This window comes from Mytilus californianus, unplaced genomic scaffold, assembly GCF_021869535.1.
Source record: "Mytilus californianus isolate M0D057914Y unplaced genomic scaffold, xbMytCali1.0.p SCAF_5, whole genome shotgun sequence".
In the NCBI taxonomy this organism is placed as follows: domain Eukaryota; kingdom Metazoa; phylum Mollusca; class Bivalvia; order Mytilida; family Mytilidae; genus Mytilus; species Mytilus californianus.
The window spans coordinates 6,023,443-6,043,583 of NW_026262701.1; the positions used below are offsets into that span (position 1 = coordinate 6,023,443).

At 33.0% G+C, this 20,141-nt stretch overlaps 1 protein-coding gene across 1 annotated transcript; it reads right to left on the minus strand.

Moving 5' to 3' along the window:
- Nucleotides 1–252: 252 nt before the first annotated feature.
- LOC127701798 (probable polyketide synthase 16) lies at nucleotides 253–19,634 on the minus strand. The gene is made up of 5 exons (XM_052205763.1): nucleotides 19,445–19,634; nucleotides 17,847–18,028; nucleotides 13,662–13,836; nucleotides 3,664–10,377; nucleotides 253–2,433 (listed from the first exon to the last, which is right to left on the minus strand). Exons 1-4 carry the CDS (start codon nucleotides 19,596–19,598, stop codon nucleotides 7,424–7,426), a joined length of 3,465 nt encoding a protein of 1,154 aa, XP_052061723.1. The 5' UTR covers nucleotides 19,599–19,634; the 3' UTR covers nucleotides 253–2,433; nucleotides 3,664–7,423.
- Between the last annotated feature and the right edge of the window lie 507 nt (nucleotides 19,635–20,141).

The following is a 20,141-nucleotide window of genomic DNA, read 5'->3' on the forward strand; positions in this document are numbered from 1 at the left end:
AATGATAAGGAAATCCTCACATCACTAAAACTTATCCATAAATGACATGCCGAAAAAGGAAGTCATGCATCAATTATAAACATTGTACTGACAATGAAACTAATTCTTGAATAGATCATTTGAGCCTTGAGCACTTTACAATATTCTAAGTTTGTAAGAGAATGATAATCCCTGACTTCATGATAAGTACTCGCTAACGCTCGTACTTATTCATGGAGAAAGGGATTATGATTCTCTTACATATACTTAGATTGAGTTCTTTTTTTTTATTTCATTTTATTTCATACATTTTCCTGCATAAAAAGATTGATATTTGAAAAGCTTTACTGTATTCTATTGTTGCCAAAAGATTAATCAATACCTTGTCATGATTAAATAAAAGATAATTGAACATTGTCATAAGACAATAATTAGTTTGTTTTACAATGAATATTTCACCATTTTGACACTTGGTCATACATTAATGCATTAAGCTCTGTGTTTATTATATAATTAGGAAAGAAATTCTCAGTAAAGATTTTGATTGAAATTAAAAAAAACAAATGTATATTTATAAAAGTAAAGTTAAAATTAACATTTAGTTAAAATAAGTATTAAACTTCATCCCTGTAATTTCTTTTTGGAGAAAACACAGAGATGTATACCTTGAAACATAGAATGTGCATGAAGGATAAAACCTTCGAAACCCTTATGATGTTAAAATGTAATAGTCGTATTGAATAGACATTTACATGTATACTTAAATTCAAAACATGGAACAGTTACTGCAGAATCTTTTGTGACTTCATGTTGCTTTTCAAAATGTTTGATTTTTCTTTTCACTTGATAATAAAATTTACAAATGTAATGTGTAATTCAATGCATTACTTTGCAAAAGTTATTGTAATTTAATGCATTACTTTGATAAATGCATGTAATTGTAATTTAATGCATGGTTTTGTCAAAGTAATTGTAATATAATGCATTACATTGTAATGTAATTCGCCCCATGCCTGGTATATATATATAAAGATATATGTCTGCCTATGTGTAATATACCTTGTACATCGTATTTTCGAAAGCTGATTATTAACATCTATAGTTGGAGGAGGGGACAAGGCGTCTGCGCTATGCTGGGCGGGATTGATGTAGAAGTAAGTGCAGGTTCCAGCCACGATCAGAGAGGAAGTAATGAATCAGATCTACTCTAACATTGTTAAGTTGATTTTCACAATGAATTACTACAAATAATAAAACTTTAATACATGTACTTATAAATGCGAAATTAAAAGCTTTAACTGGTGATTTATCATAATAAACGTACAGAAAACCACAGGAAAAAAATTATACATGACAGAATTTCACAGAAGTGATAAGACAAAAACTAACAATTATTTAGTGTACAACTGCTTAATCATGTATGATAAAGAACTGCGCCATGAGCGCATGATACGCCCGTCACCAAGTGGACAGTTTTCGACAAGTTCAGAAATCAGAAAAAAAAAACAAAAGGGAGTTTGTTCAAAAGATGTAACAAAGTTACCAAAGTTTCATGATAACTGCTAAAAGCATTCTTGAGTTATTGTCCGAAATACTGGAAAGTCCCCCCTTTTTTATGAATAAAGTCTCAATACTTCAAAACATAAAATAAGAATTGTTTTAAATTCGAAAGGGAACTTATGTCAATATATATAGACAATTCACAAAAGTTTCATGAACATTGTTCAAAGAATTTTTGAGTTATACATTTTGTAGTCAGAAAACTGGAAAATCCCGCATTTTTTTATGAATAAAATCCCATAACTGGGAGACGTGAAATCGAAAGTTTATAGAAATCTAAAAATCGAAAGGTAGCTCACGTCAATAAATATAAACAATTCACCAAAGTTTTATGAAAATTGGTGAAAGCGTTTTTGAATTATTTTCCGACATGTTGACGACGGACGGACGGATGGATAACTGTTTACCATAATACGTCTCGTAAACGGGCATATAAAAACTCATCAAATATATCAAGTTGCAATTTTGTACACCAGACGCGTAATTGTGGGACAAAATTCTACATAGTTTAAACAAATATATATCACTATCAAGTATAAATACAAATAGAGATTAATTTTCATTAAATACATGGATAAGAACCCTTGGTAAAAATCAATGAGCACACAATAAAGGTTTGTAAAATGCATTATAGATATATCAGAGGTTATTATAGAGTAGTCCACAAATATGCAGTAACATCAATAATATTTGTGAACGCATACACATTTCAACCACAACATATTCAACAATTCCCATCAAATATACTATAATAAAACTTTTCTAAAATATTTAACCAGTTCTTAGTATTCAGTTTAGTTTCATTTCAGAACAAAAACGATATAATTAATTTGAAAAGGTCGTTTTTTTTCCTGTATCTGTTAACTACAGCTTTCTACAGCTTATGAAAATTTCCTGCAATGAAAAAAGTAAAAAAAGTAAAACTGTTTTATGCTTTATTAATATGGTTTTGGTGTTTAAAATATTGAAACTCCTGTAGTAATAAAATTCTTTATACCTACAGTTGTCTCATTGACAGTCATACCACATCTTCTTATTTTATAATTGTGTAAACAAAAGGGTTTAGTATGCACATATTAGGATTTATACAGAAGTTGTGTTCAATTTATTAGGATTTTGCGAACCCGTTAACATAATTGGATAAAACAAGCACATTGTCATGGATTAAGTATATGCATAAATTGCTATTGTTTTTTTTTTCTTCAAAACCTGTCGTCATCAATATATCTAACTTTACATTATACTTTATTATTTGTCATCGTTGTAAATATAACGGAATTTGATGAGACTGTCGTACAAGTGAGAGGTTTAGCGCTATAAAACCAGGTTCAATCCACCATTTTCTACATTTGAAAATGCCTGTACCAAGTCAGGAATATGACAGTTGTTGTCCATTCGTTTGATGTGTTTCATCATTTGATTTTGCCATGTGATTAGGGGCTTTCCGATTGAATTTTCCTCGGAGTTCAGTATTTTTGTGATTTTACTTTTTACATTACTTTTTATTTATTTTTGTACGCAGCTTATCACTAGGTCTTGTCCTGAAATTATTCACATAGGTCATATTGATATCCTCTTATCAAATGTGCAGACTATATCGGCCATGTTAGTTTCGATGAAATTAATAAGACATTATTGGTTCTGTTAGTAGTAATTTAACGTTCTCTGGTAATTAGCACTTACTAAGTAGCATTATTGAGTGAATGAACCCACAAATTTATTAAATCAAAATCAGTAAAAAATTATTGTAATTAGTAACAAAATACTTTTTTCTCTTAAAGTCAATAGGTCTCAACTGGTATTTCATGAGGATAGACATTTTCTCTAAGCGAGAGCGCCACCAATAACTGTTATGTCGACGAAACGATCGTATGGTAACTTTGTTGAGATTTAACATAATCTTCAACCTTTCAACTATGACATTCCATGAAAACGATTCATTTTGTCGTTTCAAAAAGGACTTTTTTTCTTAGTGTGTCATCATGTTTTATGCCTTGTTTTGTTAGTTTCTCATTGACGTTTATTCCATACTTTTTTCAGTCAGATGTTTTTATTAAAACAGCTGCTTCTGAAATATAGTTGACTAAAAAGTAAACCTATCAACAAACAAATAGCTAAACAAACCTTAAAACTTGTATAAAACTGAGACTATTTGGTCCAAAAAGCTTTCTTTCTTTTCCCGCTTTCTTTATCAGTGCGACTGATACCTTCCTCAATTGGTAAACTAATATGACGGTCATCTTTCATTAAATCACAGAATTCCTTGATCTTCATATTTGGATTTTTTATTGCAGCAGTGATAAATTTTGTCAAAGCTTTAAGTAAAATCAATGATCGATGCTTGTCTAAAGCAATTGTATTATAAAACAATTCAAACTCGACTAAATTTCCTTTTCCTTCAATATCATACCACACGAGGAGTCCACTTTCATGATTGTAATCGCCAGTCACTATTCTCTTAACGGTTATAGTATACTCTTCGCTTCTCCGTAAAATATTCCATTGGGATTTATCTTCCATGATGATAGAATGGGCAAAAACATCCGTTTGATTCAACTTGGATTGTCCGCTCAATTCTAGAATTTCTCCCATAGACAAAAGGCTGTGTTCAATAACTCTTTCATGTAGTTCTTTGTTACGTTTGACAAATTCAATAAATTTAAAATTCTCGTCAATCTTTATAAACAAGGGAACTGACTTGGTAAACTTTCCAACAGTCCTATCAAACTGTGGAAAATGGATTCGCATATCCATATCCGTAAAAATGGAGATAACATTTTGTTTGAGAAATGCATGCAACAGAATCTGAAACAAGCTTGTCATAAAGTCAAATAATCTGATGTTATGACTTTTGAGAAACATTTTCAAGTTATTCACCGTATCCGCTTCAACACTGACTTTAGCAAAATCAAAACACAGTGGATTCAATTCCAGGCTCGGTTTGTTAAAATTCATACTAGGCAGAGTATCATTTGGAGTATACCATTTCCAGAATTCTCGAAGTTTTTCACGATCTTCTTGAAGTTTCTTTTCCACGAGAATGGCGACATCAGTACTCGACAAATGATCTTGTACCATCGAATATTTACTTCTGAAGAATTCTTCCAGTATCATTTCAGCAGACGTAAAGTCAAGACAGATATGATTGAACAGAAAACGAACAACGCAAACATCATTTTCGATTGCAAAAAGTAGTCGGCATGGAAGGTCTTTCGATGGGTTAAAGAAAAATAAATGTTGATTTGGAGGGAGATGTTCAACGTGATTAATTTCTGTCATGGGGACAATTTGAAATGGAAGAGTTATTTTATTGATGTCAACTATCTTCTTTTGAACAAGGCCTTCTTTTTTAACAAATAGTGTTCGCAAAGCCGGATGCGTATTCACCACATTTCTAAAAAGATCTTGCCATTTGTTCGAATCAGCAAGATTCAGCGACACTTCCAAATCTACGTATATGACCAACGAAGGATCAAGATTATTTTGCTCAAACTGTTCGTATAAAGACTTTTCCATGAGCGTGATTCTGCTTTCCGTTATATCATGATCATTTTTTTCTTTTAGCGGAATGATAGTTGTTTCTTTCAATTTAGCAACAATATCACCAATTGATAGATTATGTGACAAGAGGTGTACAGCAGTTATAGTCGTGTTCCCGTTTATCTGGTTAATGCTTCGTGCAAATCTCATTGCCTGTAAAGAATCAATGCCAAGGTCTTGTATCTGTGTTTCCAGACTAAGTTTTTCCATTTCGATTCCACAAATTTCATTTGTTACTTTGAAGACATGTTCGGTATATCTGTTTTGGATGTCCGCAGTAGAAAAGTTTTCCAATGATAGACACCCAGGTACAATTTTTCTACTTGTTTCTGTCAATGCTAAATGAAACTTTTGCATAGTTAATTGATTTCCAACAGTTGTATTTGATAAATTGCTTCCAATTGTATTCCAGTCAAATTTTCCTGTGAGTAACTGAATCAATGGAGAGTCAAGGATTTTTAGAGTGATCCGTTCTATTTCCGCCTCAGAGAGTAAAAGATATCCTGCTTCTTTAAGGATGTTCTCTAGTTCGGGAATTTCATTTGCCATTCCAACATTTAAAGGACCCCAATTTATCGTTTGTCCGCACATACCTTTCTGTCTTCGAAAATGCACTAAGCAGTCCATAAACGAATTTCCAGCTCCATAATTGCTTTGCCCCGGATTTCCAAAAACAGCTGTTATTGAGGACTGAACAACAAAGTAATCCAAAGGAATATGTGCCGACAATAAGTGAAGATTCCAAGTACCAAGAACTTTTGGCTGAAGAACATTTAGTTTTTCTTCGTTCATTTCGAAAAACAGTTTATCATCAATTACTCCTGCGCCTTGAAAAATACCTTTAATCTGGAAGTGTGCCGTTTTTATTTCACAGAATACAGATCGCAGGTCATCAAGTCTTGTGATATCGACAGCAAATGTTTTAAATTTACACCCGGTTGCTTCATTCAACTCATTCAATTGATTTTGCTTTTCTTGTGTGATTTGACGTCTTGACAAACTTATTACCTGTCCGGCCCCTTGTTTGGCCAGCAATTTCAGGAGAACCCAGCCTAGACCAGACAGACCCCCTACGATAATGTAAGAGCAATCTTTTCTGAAAGGTGTTCCTACTGGTGCTTTAACTTTAACTATGTTTTTTCTGTCAACTAGTATTGTTCTAGTTGGCAAAGGAAAAACACTGTCATTATCAAACACGGTATCCGTGAATGCCTTATGCAAATCCTTTGAGAGCCAAAGAAAGACATCAGGTGCTGTTTCTTGTATTTTGCTCTTCATAAAAATATTTTCTACTTTTAAGATTTGCACCTTGAATTTTCCCGTTTTTAAATGGTCTTTTAAATCTTGATGTAGAAAAGATTCAAAAACAAGAATGTGATTTAACGTGTCTGATTGTAAGATACATTCTATTGTCGGTACATCGAGACTTATCAATGGTATTAATACAGCGGCGTGATTATTAATATGAGGTAATTCGGTAACGTCTACTCGAACATTTTTTATAGATCTTTGCAATAGAAGCTGTAACAATCTTCCAACGAAACTTTGTTTAGATTGACAAAGTATATTGATTTCTTGGTTAGCTTGAATATGAGTTTTTATTTCCCAAAGCAAAACAGATACGGAAAGAACACCAGGTTTATAATCAGGTAAATCAGCAGTCTGGTACACACAACATAGTGGCACGAACAGGTCTGTTTTTACTGTAAACGGAAAACATACAATGCATTTTACATGGTTTTTACTATAATCCAGACATTTGCAAACATCTCCGTTTTCGCATAAATAGCCAACAGCCTCAAACGATACCACATCAAAACCATTTGCTTCTGTTTCGGGCCATATGAATAGTCTATTCGTCTCATTTCTTAAAACTAAAGGATGCACCTGTCGTGAATGCTGACAAAACTCAATTGCATGGATCATTACATACGGATTTCTCCCATTTGCATTTTGTTGGCTATTTTTAATCCTATCCTTACTGTATAATGCATAGAACATGTCTGACAAGCTATTCGGATTTCGCGACTTTAACTGAACTGTACAGCTATTATCAAAGAACGAATTTCTATAATGCCAAGTTTCGGGTTCATTTTGCTTTATAATACTGGTGAAGAGGCGACCTTTCCTGTATACAAGTTCCGCCTTTTTAGACCACATATCTTTTGCATCTACAAGTAGACATTTAATAAATTCTTTCGCTTCCGATAGAGAAGGCTGAACATCTATCAGATGAATTTTTATATCTGTTTCCTCCCTTAAGATGGATCTTACTTGACCCCATAATTCAGATCCAAGTATATTGCATGCATCCCCATTAAGACCATCTAGGAATTGACAGCTTTCAGTTAGAACCGTTGAATTGAATCTTTGACTTAGCTATGCACTGCAATATTACGAGAAGTCCCCTACAAGATTGGTGAACAATTTCGTATATATCAGTTTCGCTCATTTGGTCATTATATCGTATACCAGGTATGAAAAACACATTTCCTATACCTTCTTTGTGACACAAGGCAGATTGAACTACTGTCTCTAAACATGATACATTATAGATATCTTTCAACAGAATCTTTTCGTTTAAATGTACTGGCATTAGGCTCTCAACCAGCTTATCATTTAAGCAGAATACCAATGAAAAACTTTCCGGTTCCTTATTTATTGTCAAAAGCTTCTGCAAGGGTAAATATTCTATTTCCCGCCAAATTAATTGACATTCAGTTGTGGTTTTGAATGATGTCTTCAAATCTACATTTTGAATTTTGAAGTTCTTGATTTTTGCAATTACTTTTGCATCTTCGCCCATCAATAAAAGATTAAAGGAGTTTTCAATGGCTGAGACGTAGGTTCTTTGTACAAATCCATACATGTTTTTCTCTGGTCGTTTCCTAATCAAAAGTTCGCCTATTCCTGTAGGAAGAAATTCTCCTTTTTGTTCCTTTGTCTTTAAAACTATTACACTCTGGAATAAAGCATCTAGTATAGATGGATGCAAATGTGTACTTTTGACATCTCTCCAAATTTCATCTGACACACAAAGTTTCACCAAGCACTGATCTTTGTTTGTATACACTTCCTCGATCATCTGTAGCTCGCTGCCATATTCGAATCCGGACTTTAACAAATCATGATATATTTCTTCCTTGGAATTATAATCCGTGCAATAATGTCGAATATTTTGTATATCAATTTCTACTCTGGTAAACAACCTAGTGGAAGCGCAGGATGAAAATCGTGCAACTATGTCTTTATTATTTCTAATAATACCATAAATGTTATGTTCATCAGAATCATCTGCTATGTAAACTGCTAAACTGGACATTTGGTGTTCTATAACACGGACAGGTCTCACATATTCTACTGAAAAGGTCATGTCTTCTACTTTATATTTGGTCAGTTGGTGTCCTATTTCAGCTGCCGCCTCAGCATATAAAGTACCTGGTACAAGTTTTTCATCAGATACAATATGTGTATACACAAATGGCGTACATTCTGGAGTGATTGTCAATTTAAATTTGTTTTTTCCCGTTCGGCTTACAAATAAGTGAGAACTTTGAGTACATTCTAAACCATGATGCTTCAGTTGCGTAGATTCTGATTGGAACAATCCGTCTTTTTTCATGAAAACATATGTTGGTATATTACTCATGATCCTTTGTCCTTTGTGTATTTTATTCCAATTCAAATCAACACCTTCCTCGAACAACCTTGCCACTGTCGACATAATAGTCTCGTTTTCTTTACCCCTCTTTACTGATGGAAAACATACAGCATCATCTTTACTGTAGCAGTTTGATATATGTGAAGATAATACTTGAGAAGGACCTATTTCTAGAAAAATATTGAAAACTCCTGTTTTGCCTACACCTTTTACAGCATCATTTAACAAAACAGTATTACAAACATTTTTTCGCCAATATGAAGATTGTCCTAATTCAGTCGGATTTATCCACTGCCCTGTCACAGTAGACATTAGAGGTATTGACGGTGGAGAAGCTGTTACATTCATCAGTGTATTTTCTAAAATAGTTCCTGCCTTCAGTGTGTGGTGACTGTGATAGCCACATGGAACATTTAGATCATGAAATAGGATATTTGTACATTTGTTCTGTAAAGCCTCTTTCAGGATATCTATGATGTCATTATCACATGATAGAGTGCATGAAACGGGACTATGTTGAACTGCTATACTAGTTTTTCCAGGGAAAATACTGCATACCTCTTTTATCAAATCGATATTACAATTTCCTACAACAAACATTTTACCAGCAGTAACGTTGGAAAGGCATAAGGACCGATAATATATGATTTTCACTGCTTCCTCAAGTGATAATGCCCCTGATGCAAAGGCCGCAGCAACTTCCCCAACTGACTGACCTATAACTGCATTAATTCTAATACCCCAATGAATCCATAGATTCCAGAGTGCAACTTGGCAAGCAAATATAGCAATATGTTTTTGTAATGGACTACATATATCGCGACAGTTATAAAGTATATTAAACAATGAAAATTCTACTGTATAATTTTTCAGAAGTTCATCAATGTTATCAATCGTTTGATAAACAACTTCCTCTTGCATCATCAATTCCCTACACATACCTTGCCATTCAGTTCCCACACCACAAAAAACTGCTACTATATTTTGATGACTTTTGAAAATTGGAGGCTTATATTTTTGTTTAATCCTTTCTTGGCATTTCATCTGTATTTCAATGACAGACTTTCCATAAAAAGCTGATCTGCATTTGAAATGATCTCGTCGGCAAAGAGAAGTATAGGAAATACTGTGTAGAGAATCACCGGTACGATTGAGCTGCTCAATAAACGCTTCAATGGCTTTGTATAATCCGTCTGGGGTCATTGCAGAATGAAATACCAAGCAAATTTTCTCCGTCTCACACTCAGCTTCTTTGTTTCCTCGATATTCTCTTACAATTGCATGTGCATTGGTGCCTCCAAACCCAAAAGAATTAATGCATCCCATTCGTCTCTGATAGGGATGACATTTCCATTCCAAATTTGATGTAGGTACGCAAAAATTAAACCTGTCAAAATTGGCCAACGGATTTGCTTTCATAAAATGTAAGGAGGTAACAATTATTCTATTCTTCATCATCAACAACATTTTAATTAGACCTGCTACCCCTGCTGCTGATTCCAAATGTCCAATGTTAGTTTTCACTGAACCAATATAAACTGGTTCGTCAACTTTCTTTGTTTCTGAATAAAACATTCTTCCTAAAACCGTTCCTAGGCTGTTTGCCTCTATTGGGTCTCCTTTGGGTGTTCCTGTGCCTGAAATCACACAGAATCAACATATGACGGGGAGGGTTAATTATATTACTAACCATTACTGCAAAATGGTAATTTGTGTATTCTTTTCTTTTTGCTTCGTCCAAAACTGTTTTTTTTTTAGAATAATTTTTATCAAGAATGTTGAAAGTACAAATTTCGGCATCCAACGTTGAATAATTGATATGAAAATTCAGGTCTGAAACAATTACGAAAAACTAAGATTTGCAAAAAATAAATTGTTTACAAAACTTTGAATTTTTGAAATACTAAGGCTTTTCTACCTCAGGAATAGATTACCTTAGCTGTATTTGGCAAAATATTTAGGAATGTTTGGTCATCAATGCTCTTCAACTTCGTACTTTATTTGGCCTTTTTAACTTTTTTTTTATTCTAGCGTCACTGATGAGTCTTTTGTAGACGCAACGCGCGTCTGGCGCAAATACAAAATTTCAATCCTGGTATCTATGATGAGTTTATTGAATAGACCTATTGTCATTTTCTCTACGAATGATTAGTTTTGATGCCTCCTTTCCACCTATTTTGTTGACCTTTTATAAGTGAAAAAAGAAACGATCTGAAGTTTAGGAGCTAAGAATTCAGCGCGAAATCGAAGACCGCAATATGGCTTGGGAGTCAATGGTTCAAGGTCAAAATCCGGAGTGGCATAATAGTTTATATGTAAAAAAGTACTTTAGGTTTAAATGATATTATAGGCAGTGATTTTGCATTTCAACAGGTCACGATCGGACCCGTAAAAGAGTTATTTCATGTTTTTAACGCGACACCCTCGCCATACAAGGCATTATATTTTACGTCCCGTAGTGACCGGATGTTTCCTACACGATATTTGGTCCTCACACTGTCTTACTAAATACAGCCTACATTGAAAAAGACATCAGCCGAGTTACATTACTAGAGAAAGAAGAAAAGCAATGGCCGTGACTGATCATACTTAAATAAATTGAACCTTCCGAAATACATCAATAAATACAATGAAATAATGAAATAACACACACAAACACAATAGCACAAAACGGAATCGCACAAAAAAATCACACATTGTATGCATTTTTATCAATAAATAGATACTAGGACACAGCTCTGTTTATAAAATGTTAAACTTTTAATTTCTAAAGCAACCGTTTATAGGTTAAAATTTGTAATTGAAAGTTTCTTTAATTACTTTTTAATAGATATACTGTGTAAGTAATTTTATTCGTGGGTATCAATTTCCGTTGATTGGGCAAAAGTTACATGTTCATGGGTTTTTAAATAAGTGGATTTTAGTTTTCTGAAAAAAAATGCGGGTGAAGAATTAGAAACCATCAGAAACGAAGATTCTTGAAAATAATCATATGCTGTTCATTTTCACTTACTTGTTCGAATTCGTCTTTCATTTTTCACAACATTCATCAAATTTTTAATAAAATAATTGCTTTCAGATATAAGCTGATTCATCTCTAGATACAAATTGTCTCGGTTGAAGGAAATTGCAAAGTCAACATTTTAATTGCTGCACATGTGTAATCAGAAGTGGTGACACTAATTTACCCGAGATCGAATGATCAGCAGATTAAGGATCATCGAAGGCGTTAATTGGACTATAAACATGTCATTAAAAAATTGTTGCATAAGGAATGCTACAAATGTACTTTGAATTAATACTTATGAAATAATACTTGTGAAATAAAAAAGTAAGGCCAATATGAAATTAATTTTTTTTCGTGAGAGAATTATGAGGAAATAAAATTAACACTTCATCATATATATATATATATATCACCACCTGAAGTCTGACTTTCATCTTTCAAAAGGGGCCTCGGTGGCCGAGTGGTCTAAGTAGTCGAACTACTATATCACTAGCCAGTCAACACTGAGGTTGTGAGTTCGAATCCTGCTGGGGGCAGGTGCACTTGACTCCAATCTTAATTGACTAGGATTGTCAGTGTTCCTACCGAAGGTCGGTGGTTCTCTCCGGGCACTCCGGTTTCCTCCACCAATAAAAACTGACCGCCACGAAATAGCACAATAGTGTTGAAAGTGGCGTTAAAAACCAATCAATCAATCAATCAATCATCTTTCAAAACTATTTTTTCATGAGAATTAAAAGGTTAAAAGTCGTACAACTTCTTTTTTTTTAGAGATTAAAATCCTGTCTGAAGTTGTACATGCTACACTGGTGCTACGCCACTGCATATAGTTCATAGTGCGTTTGCTGATATTCGATGTTTTCTATAGATTATACACATGTCATATGTCCGTATCCACGTAGTCAAACTAACAGGTAAACTTTCCATGTCTTGATTGGGACAAAAGTTGTTATATTGCATTGGATACTTATATTTGTCGATACAGCCATCCACCAAAACCACGGAAATTGGTACACCACAAATAAAAGTACTTTCACAGTATATGGTTTAGGTTTTGAAATATTGGTCTAGAGCGTAACTTTGGAAATTGAATTATGAAAAGCGGTTTCAGTAACACATTGTTTAAAACTTTGATTACTAATATATAGCATTAAAAACTTTATTTACTAGAACTGTTTTAATCAGGATCAAGAGGAGGGAATCAACTGGAGCGATGGTTCAGTTAGAACTCTTGGCATACATGCTGGGCATTGTAAAGAATGTGAATGTGAAAAACTATATTTGGAAAATAAAATTGAAAAGATGAATAAGTTATTTTGTTCTGGGCACAAAAGAAATCATTATTTTTGGAAATTATAGTTGATAATTAAAACATTCATTGCACCTATTTTCACTTTTAAAGAAACTGCTTGTATAGTTCTTGAGAAATATTTGAAAGATATAGAAAATGTTTTTTTAAATTCATTTGGGATATTAAACCAGATAAAGTAAAAAAAAATTACATCGATCATTGTTCCATATGAAATGGGTGAATTAGATATGATAGATATAAGAAGATATTTCATTGCTTTAAAAGCTATGTGGAAAAAAAAAGACTAGCAAGTGATTGTGAAGGAGAATGGAATATTATACCTCAGCGCTTTTTATGTAAGTTAGGGTCAAACTGGCTTGTGTTTCAAACAAACAGTGGGAATAATCCAGAAGAAAGCCTTTAAAGAATCCTAGATTTTTATAAAAGTATCCTTAAATGTTGGAAATTAAGCCTGTTATTGAAATAAATATTTATTTATGTTTTTAAAAAAAGGCCGAAGAAGTCACCAGGCTCGTTATAACCAGTTCTACAGATGTATAAATACACAGTCACGCCAGATGGTGGTAGCAGTTTTTATGGATAATTTGAATATTATCACTTACCATGAGCCTCTATTACTTGAATATCATGAGGGTTGACTTTGTTACGTTCGTAAATGCTTTTTAGTAGTTTTTCTTGCTGTGTCTGTGATGGAGCTGATATTGGTCTTACATTTTGTCCATCTTGATTGCAGGCAGTTGCAATAACACCCCATATTTTATTCCCATCTGTCTTTGCCTATAAATTATCATGACCAAAAAAGGGAATTATTCAAAAGTCTAATAAAAGAAGCACAGACATAACTGTATGGCAAGTCTAATAAGTGCGTTTGTAAAAGCTTCACAAATGAGGACGGATGAGAGTAAACAAACACCAAATTTTCTAAAAACAAATGAGTCAAACCGATAAGAGGACATTTGGATACTTGTGAAAGTGGATTATTCAATACTAAATCGGAAAAGCTTTTGAATCTTTATGTAACATTCAAGGAAAAATTAAACATATAAGACATTTTGTGAATTATAATATGAAATGAGAAATACATTACGCATAAAAATACGAAAAAAGACGATTTTGCAAAATCATATGAGATTGTAAAAAAAACCTTTAGTGTTTTGAATAATAAAAAGGAAATAAATATCCACAAAAACGTGCATGTTCTGCAGTAGAGTTACGTACTTGAATAGGGGGTAGATTCAAGGTTTCGTAAACTTGTGAATCAGAGTTATATTCAGCTTAAAGTGATGTCACAATAACAAATTAAGAAACTAATATGTGTACTCATATTTCAATAAATGCTTGTTTTTAATCAGTATTTGGAAACCCTTGCAAACTTTGATTTATTAGCGACTTTTACGTAATCTAAGTAATCACTTGATGTGCATTTACATTAACGGTCTACATTAACTTTGCCCTTTCACCAACATATACTAGTATTTGTTATAAAAAGTGTATATGGGAAATTTCAAATCATAACAATAAATTATGAAGAACAATGCATGTGGCCACTATTGTCTGACAAAAAATGTTCACAATAATAATATCCATCTAACGAATGCACAATTGGGACATCATAATGACATTTGTACTGTTGTAATGCGTCTGAGATTGTACAGTTTGTATTTGTCAGACATTTATATATATATATATATTTGTTTTACTAAATGTTAAGTATTATTAATGAAGCTGAAAAATAGAAAAATAAAACATCCCCACACACACACTATTGAATTCATACTGATCAACGTACAAGTATAAAGGAATGTGATTATAGGTTAAAAGGAAGTAAATAAAGATGATTGGCGCCACCTAGATTTCACATCAAAGATAATAGGTAGAAGTAAATCTATTTTCTGCTGCCCTAGTAATTAGAAATCAAAATTGAAATAGTGAGAAATGAGTGTTGGCCATTGGTGTAGAAATAGCGAGAAATTTAGAGAAAACTCTCTGTGACGAGAAACATTTTCTGTGCCAAATTTAGCAAGGGGTGTTCTTCATTCATACTATTTCGAAAATTCCGGAACCGTTGAGTACCCTAAAAAAATGCCATTTTTCTATCAAAAAAGCTGCGGCATCATATGTGTTTTGCAGTTTCAATTACACCCAAAGGTGTTGATAATTCAGATTTCGACATTTTTTTCAATGGATCTTTGATAGGGAAAACACAGGACCAAAAAAGGCTACCATTGTCGCCTATGTAAATAATTACTTCCTTGTAACCTAAAGCGAAATAACGATTTCTGGCGCATCACTTTATTTTTCGAGATATTTTAGAAATTGGAAAGGCAAATTAATAAGGTAATAAGTGATAAACTGTATCAGAAGAAATTTTCTGATCGCCATGAAACTATAGTCTATATCAAATTTTTACTGTTTTTTTATTCTTCTGCCTAAGGGGTAGGGTTCATTAACCTACTGTAAGAACGAGAATTCCGTCAAGGACTCTGTCTTTAATCATTTCTCCTCATCCTCGATAACACTGCATGTATTTATGCATATCTAAAAAAAAGGGGGGGGTTATTTTTGCTGACGTTAGCGACATTTTTGTATTTTTAATAGAAAAATGTGCCAAAATGCCCCTAAAATATTAAAATTAGGTAAAAAATCAAGGGCTATACATGTTTCTCCTTAGTATCGTCAAATTGAATGTTCTGCACACGATTCATATAAAACACATAACAGCAATGATAAATTCTTAGTTTTAACATTTTTATAGTCTATTTCATAAAATATTTTGACTCTTATGCAACGGTGTTCATATATTCGTGATAAAGACATATAAGTTGGACACATTTATCAAATCATCAGCCTAAAGTCTTTAATAGGCCTATATCGAACCTTATTAATCAAACACCTCGTTTTAAATATAGCCAAACAGTCAAAATAAGCTGGTCAATGGCCCCAAGTTTGTAAAAAGTAACGTTTTCTGCAAAGGGGGGTACCTGTAAAGAAAGTCAATTTAAATGGTGAACAATTGTATCTTTAATCCAAAAATTTGAACTTAAGCAGCAGGGGAATATAGTAATCGACTAATGTAAAGATTGTCCGATTTTATTTCAATACATGTCAGTATAGGTTAAAAGGAAGTAAATAAAGATGATTGGCGCCACCTAGATTTCACATCAAAGATAATAGGTAGAAGTAAATTTATTTTTTGCTACCCTAGTAATTAGAAATCAAAATTGAAATAGTGAGAAATGAGTGTTGGCCATTGGGGTAGAAATAGCGAGAAATTTAGAGAAAACTCTCTGTGACGAGAAACATTTTCTGTGCCAAATTTATCAAGGGGTGTTCTTCATTTATACTATTTCGAAAATTCCGGAACCGTTGAGTACCCTAAAAAAATGCCATTTTTCTATCAAAAAAGCTGCGGCACCATATGTGTTTTGCAGTTTTAATTACACCCAAAGGTGTTGATAATTCAGATTTCGACATTTTTTTCAATAGATCTTTGATAAGGAAAACACAGGACCAAAAAAGGCTACCATTGTCGCCTATGTAAATAATTACTTCCTTGTAACCATTAGTCCAAATGAGAACAATACCATGTTTGCGAGTGTCAAATCTTCAATGAACATGGGACAATGATGTAACAGAACACAGGCTAAAAGAACAAACTGTATAAATTGGTTGGATAGAGCTTGACTCATCGGATAGGTAATAAGCACAAAACAAATAACAAAACGACAAAAGACACTAAGTACCAATATATGAGTACTCGCAGTTACAGTAATCTATTATAAATATCTTTAATGGTTTTTTTTAACCTAATTTTTTAACTTATAAATCAATTGTGTTTTCCAAGACTAACATATATATCAGTACATTACCGAAGAATTTAGTGTTAAAGAAAATAACAATTTCGTCTGTCCGAATCCCTTTTCAGGATTAACCTGCATCAGAAACGCTAAAACCTAAGCATTTACTAAGTAAAAGCCAGGGTGTAAAAGACTTTAGGTAGCACTCCACAGTTAGAAAATAAAATTAAAATTGAACTACAAAATGTCTGATATGGATATGAAAATACGGACTGTCATACAGGAAACAGCTCATAATACATACATAACACAATCTTGATGTTCCTATAAAGCCAATATGAAGGCTATATTAATCTTCAGCTATCCAAAAATGAATTTTATTGCACACTAGCTCTCATATTTGAAAAATCCACAGGGGCCAAAATGCGAAACTACACACCTAGCTGTGGAGTGCTATCTTAACACGTGACGAGCAATATGATCAACATGGACCTGAAATTTAGCCGAAATTCGTCGAAGTTCAACTTTGCCAGAAGTGAATGGAACCGTAGTTTCGTCATAATTTCTGAATTTATCAACAAAGAATTTAAGAAAGGTTTGTTTAAAAATAATGGCAACATCGAAAAACCTAATAAGCAGACTGAGAAAAGAATTACGATGTGTAATACTAAAACTAAACTATCTCGACAAGATGTAGGACCATAAGTGTTAATAACTGGATGAAAATACATGATTAGCAATGTATTAAACTATCAATGTTTGTACCAATAAACAACTTAAAAATCAATGCCGTGGCAATAAAATTGGCACCGTTAATATTTTGACAACCTTTAAGAATGAGTTTATTCAAAGGAACAGTAAGTTTATATGGACCATATATGTGACTTAGTAGGGTTCAATTTTAAAGTTTTAACAATGTTGTTGACACACTTGGGTTTAAGGATAGTGTTAAGGTTTGAGAAAGCAATCAGATATAAATTTTATAAATACCTGCTTCAATTTCTTTAGTATCACGATTCCACAACCTTCTCCCCTTGCATAACCATCCGCATTTTCTGAAAAGGCTTTGCATTGTCCCGTTGGTGATAACATCTTTGCCTGACTTAGAGCAATAAACAGGTCTGGTGACAGTATACTATTTACTCCCCCGCATATGGCCATAGACGTGCTTCCTATGTGTTAGAATAAAATAGGTAACTTGAAATTACACTGAAATCTTATTAAATAAATTAACAAAGAGGGTTATATACGCAACACTAGTTCATTACCATTAACCATTAATAATACACTAAACTAGACAGCAACTGTTTCAATATATTAAACTCACTTATTACTTTTCCAAAGCCATTGTATTAACCCACGATGTTTGTTTGTTCGTGTTGCTACATCTGTATTATTCGGTTTACTGTTCTATATATGTTGTTTGTCTTTTCTTCACTTTTATCTTGACCATATTGTTGTCTGTTTTTTAAATACTAATATTTGATATCCCCCCTTATTGAATAACTATATACTGTGCATATTAGCAATACCAATAGATAAAATATTTTACTATATTATAGACATAAGGACAGCATAATATATCTCTTGGCACAAACGTACTGTAAAAAAAATGGGTTAAAACGGATTATGTTTATTTAATGACGACAAAGATTGATTGATTGATTGGTGTTAAACGCCACTTTCAACACTATTGTGCTATTTCGTAGCGGTCAGTTTTTATTGGTGGAGGAAGCCGGAGTTCCTGAGAAAACCACTGACCTTCGGTACGAAAACTTACAATCCTAGTAAATTAAGATTGGAGTCGAGTGCACCTGCAAGAGCGGGATTCGAACTCACAACCTTAGTGTTGACTGGCTAGTTATTACAGTAGTTGAACTACTTAGACCAATCGGGCACCGAGGCCCCGACGACAAAGAAAACACGAGCATATCTCAAGATGTAATCTTTTTCATTGTCAAGAAGATGGATTCCGATATAGTTAGGAGAAAAAAGTGACAATTTTTTAATAAAAAAATACTTGTAAGATATTTTAGGCTACAAAAACTGTTATCCAAAGATGATTTTAATTACATTGAAAGAAAAGCATGTTGGCGATTAGGAGTACAGTTGGATACCATTCAAATGCACAGAGTCTGCTTAAAACAATATAATAAATACATACTAAATACATGACTGTTTTCATTACATAAACTTAATATTTAACGTATTTCAAAGTGAACTGAAACTTACAAACTTTCGATGATACCCCTATTTCATTAAAAAGTCATAAAATACCAATAAATGATTTCAGTATTACCTTTTGACATATCCTTTATAAATGCTCACTGAAAGTAACTCAGGTTGCAATCTCGTAATGCAAAGCATATCTTTGGCTATTTAGATTAATTTGTTTGAGAGTATTTGTGGTTATGAATTGAACATTCGAAAGAATTTTTACTTCATTAAGTTTTTGACTCATAGTGTACTTGATGAGTGGTTTTCAGAAACACATATCATGAGTAGATATAATTGATATTATATGTTTGATATTTATAGTATAGGTGCTTGTTAATTAAGTTAAAATGTCAGAATGATTTAACACCTACCTGATTTTAAATATTGAATTCCAACATCTATTGCTACTAACGATGATGAACAGGCTGTATCGATACACATTGATTGTCCTGATAAATCGTATACATATGATACCCGAGCAGCAATCAGACTCATTGAAGCACCAGTTAGTGTATAATTGGACATCGATTTGAAATCATCAGCACCTATTCCTTTATAATCATCATTCATCACTCCTAAAAATAGACAAAAAATTCTTTCACTTCTGTCGATAAAAAAGACTGATACAAAGCCTTAATCTAAGAGGTAGATTCAATTTATATTTAATGAACACAGTCAATTTCCGAGAGTTTACATATCCAAGCGGAAGGAGAAAGTATCATAAGAGCTATTATCTGGATTTATAAATAATTAAGGTAAACACTGATGTAAATAAATAGGATTAAAAAGTAAAATAACAATAATACCAAACTCAAAGGAAAATACTCAAATGGCAAAATCAAAAGCTCAAACAAAAACATCAAACGACTGGAAAACAACTGTCTATTCCTGACTTGGTACAGGCATTTCCTTATGCAGAAAATTCATCAAATATGCAGTCTATCAAAAAGTCGAGCATTTTAAAGATGTCATCGGGTGTGTAATTGTTGTTGGAAACAGTACAGCTCTTGACAAAAGTTTTTTATGATGGATATCGACTACTTTTTCCATCATTGTCGAAAAATGGCA

Coding starts and splice junctions, on each gene's coding strand:
- LOC127701798 (XM_052205763.1), bottom strand. CDS start 19,598: ATGTCCAATTATACACTAACTGGTGCTTCAATGAGTCTGATTGCTGCT. Junction 18,029..19,444: donor AATTCAATATTTAAAATCAG/GTAGGTGTTAAA, acceptor TCTAACACATAG/GAAGCACGTCTATGGCCATA. Junction 13,837..17,846: donor TACTAAAGAAATTGAAGCAG/GTATTTATAAAA, acceptor GATAATTTATAG/GCAAAGACAGATGGGAATAA.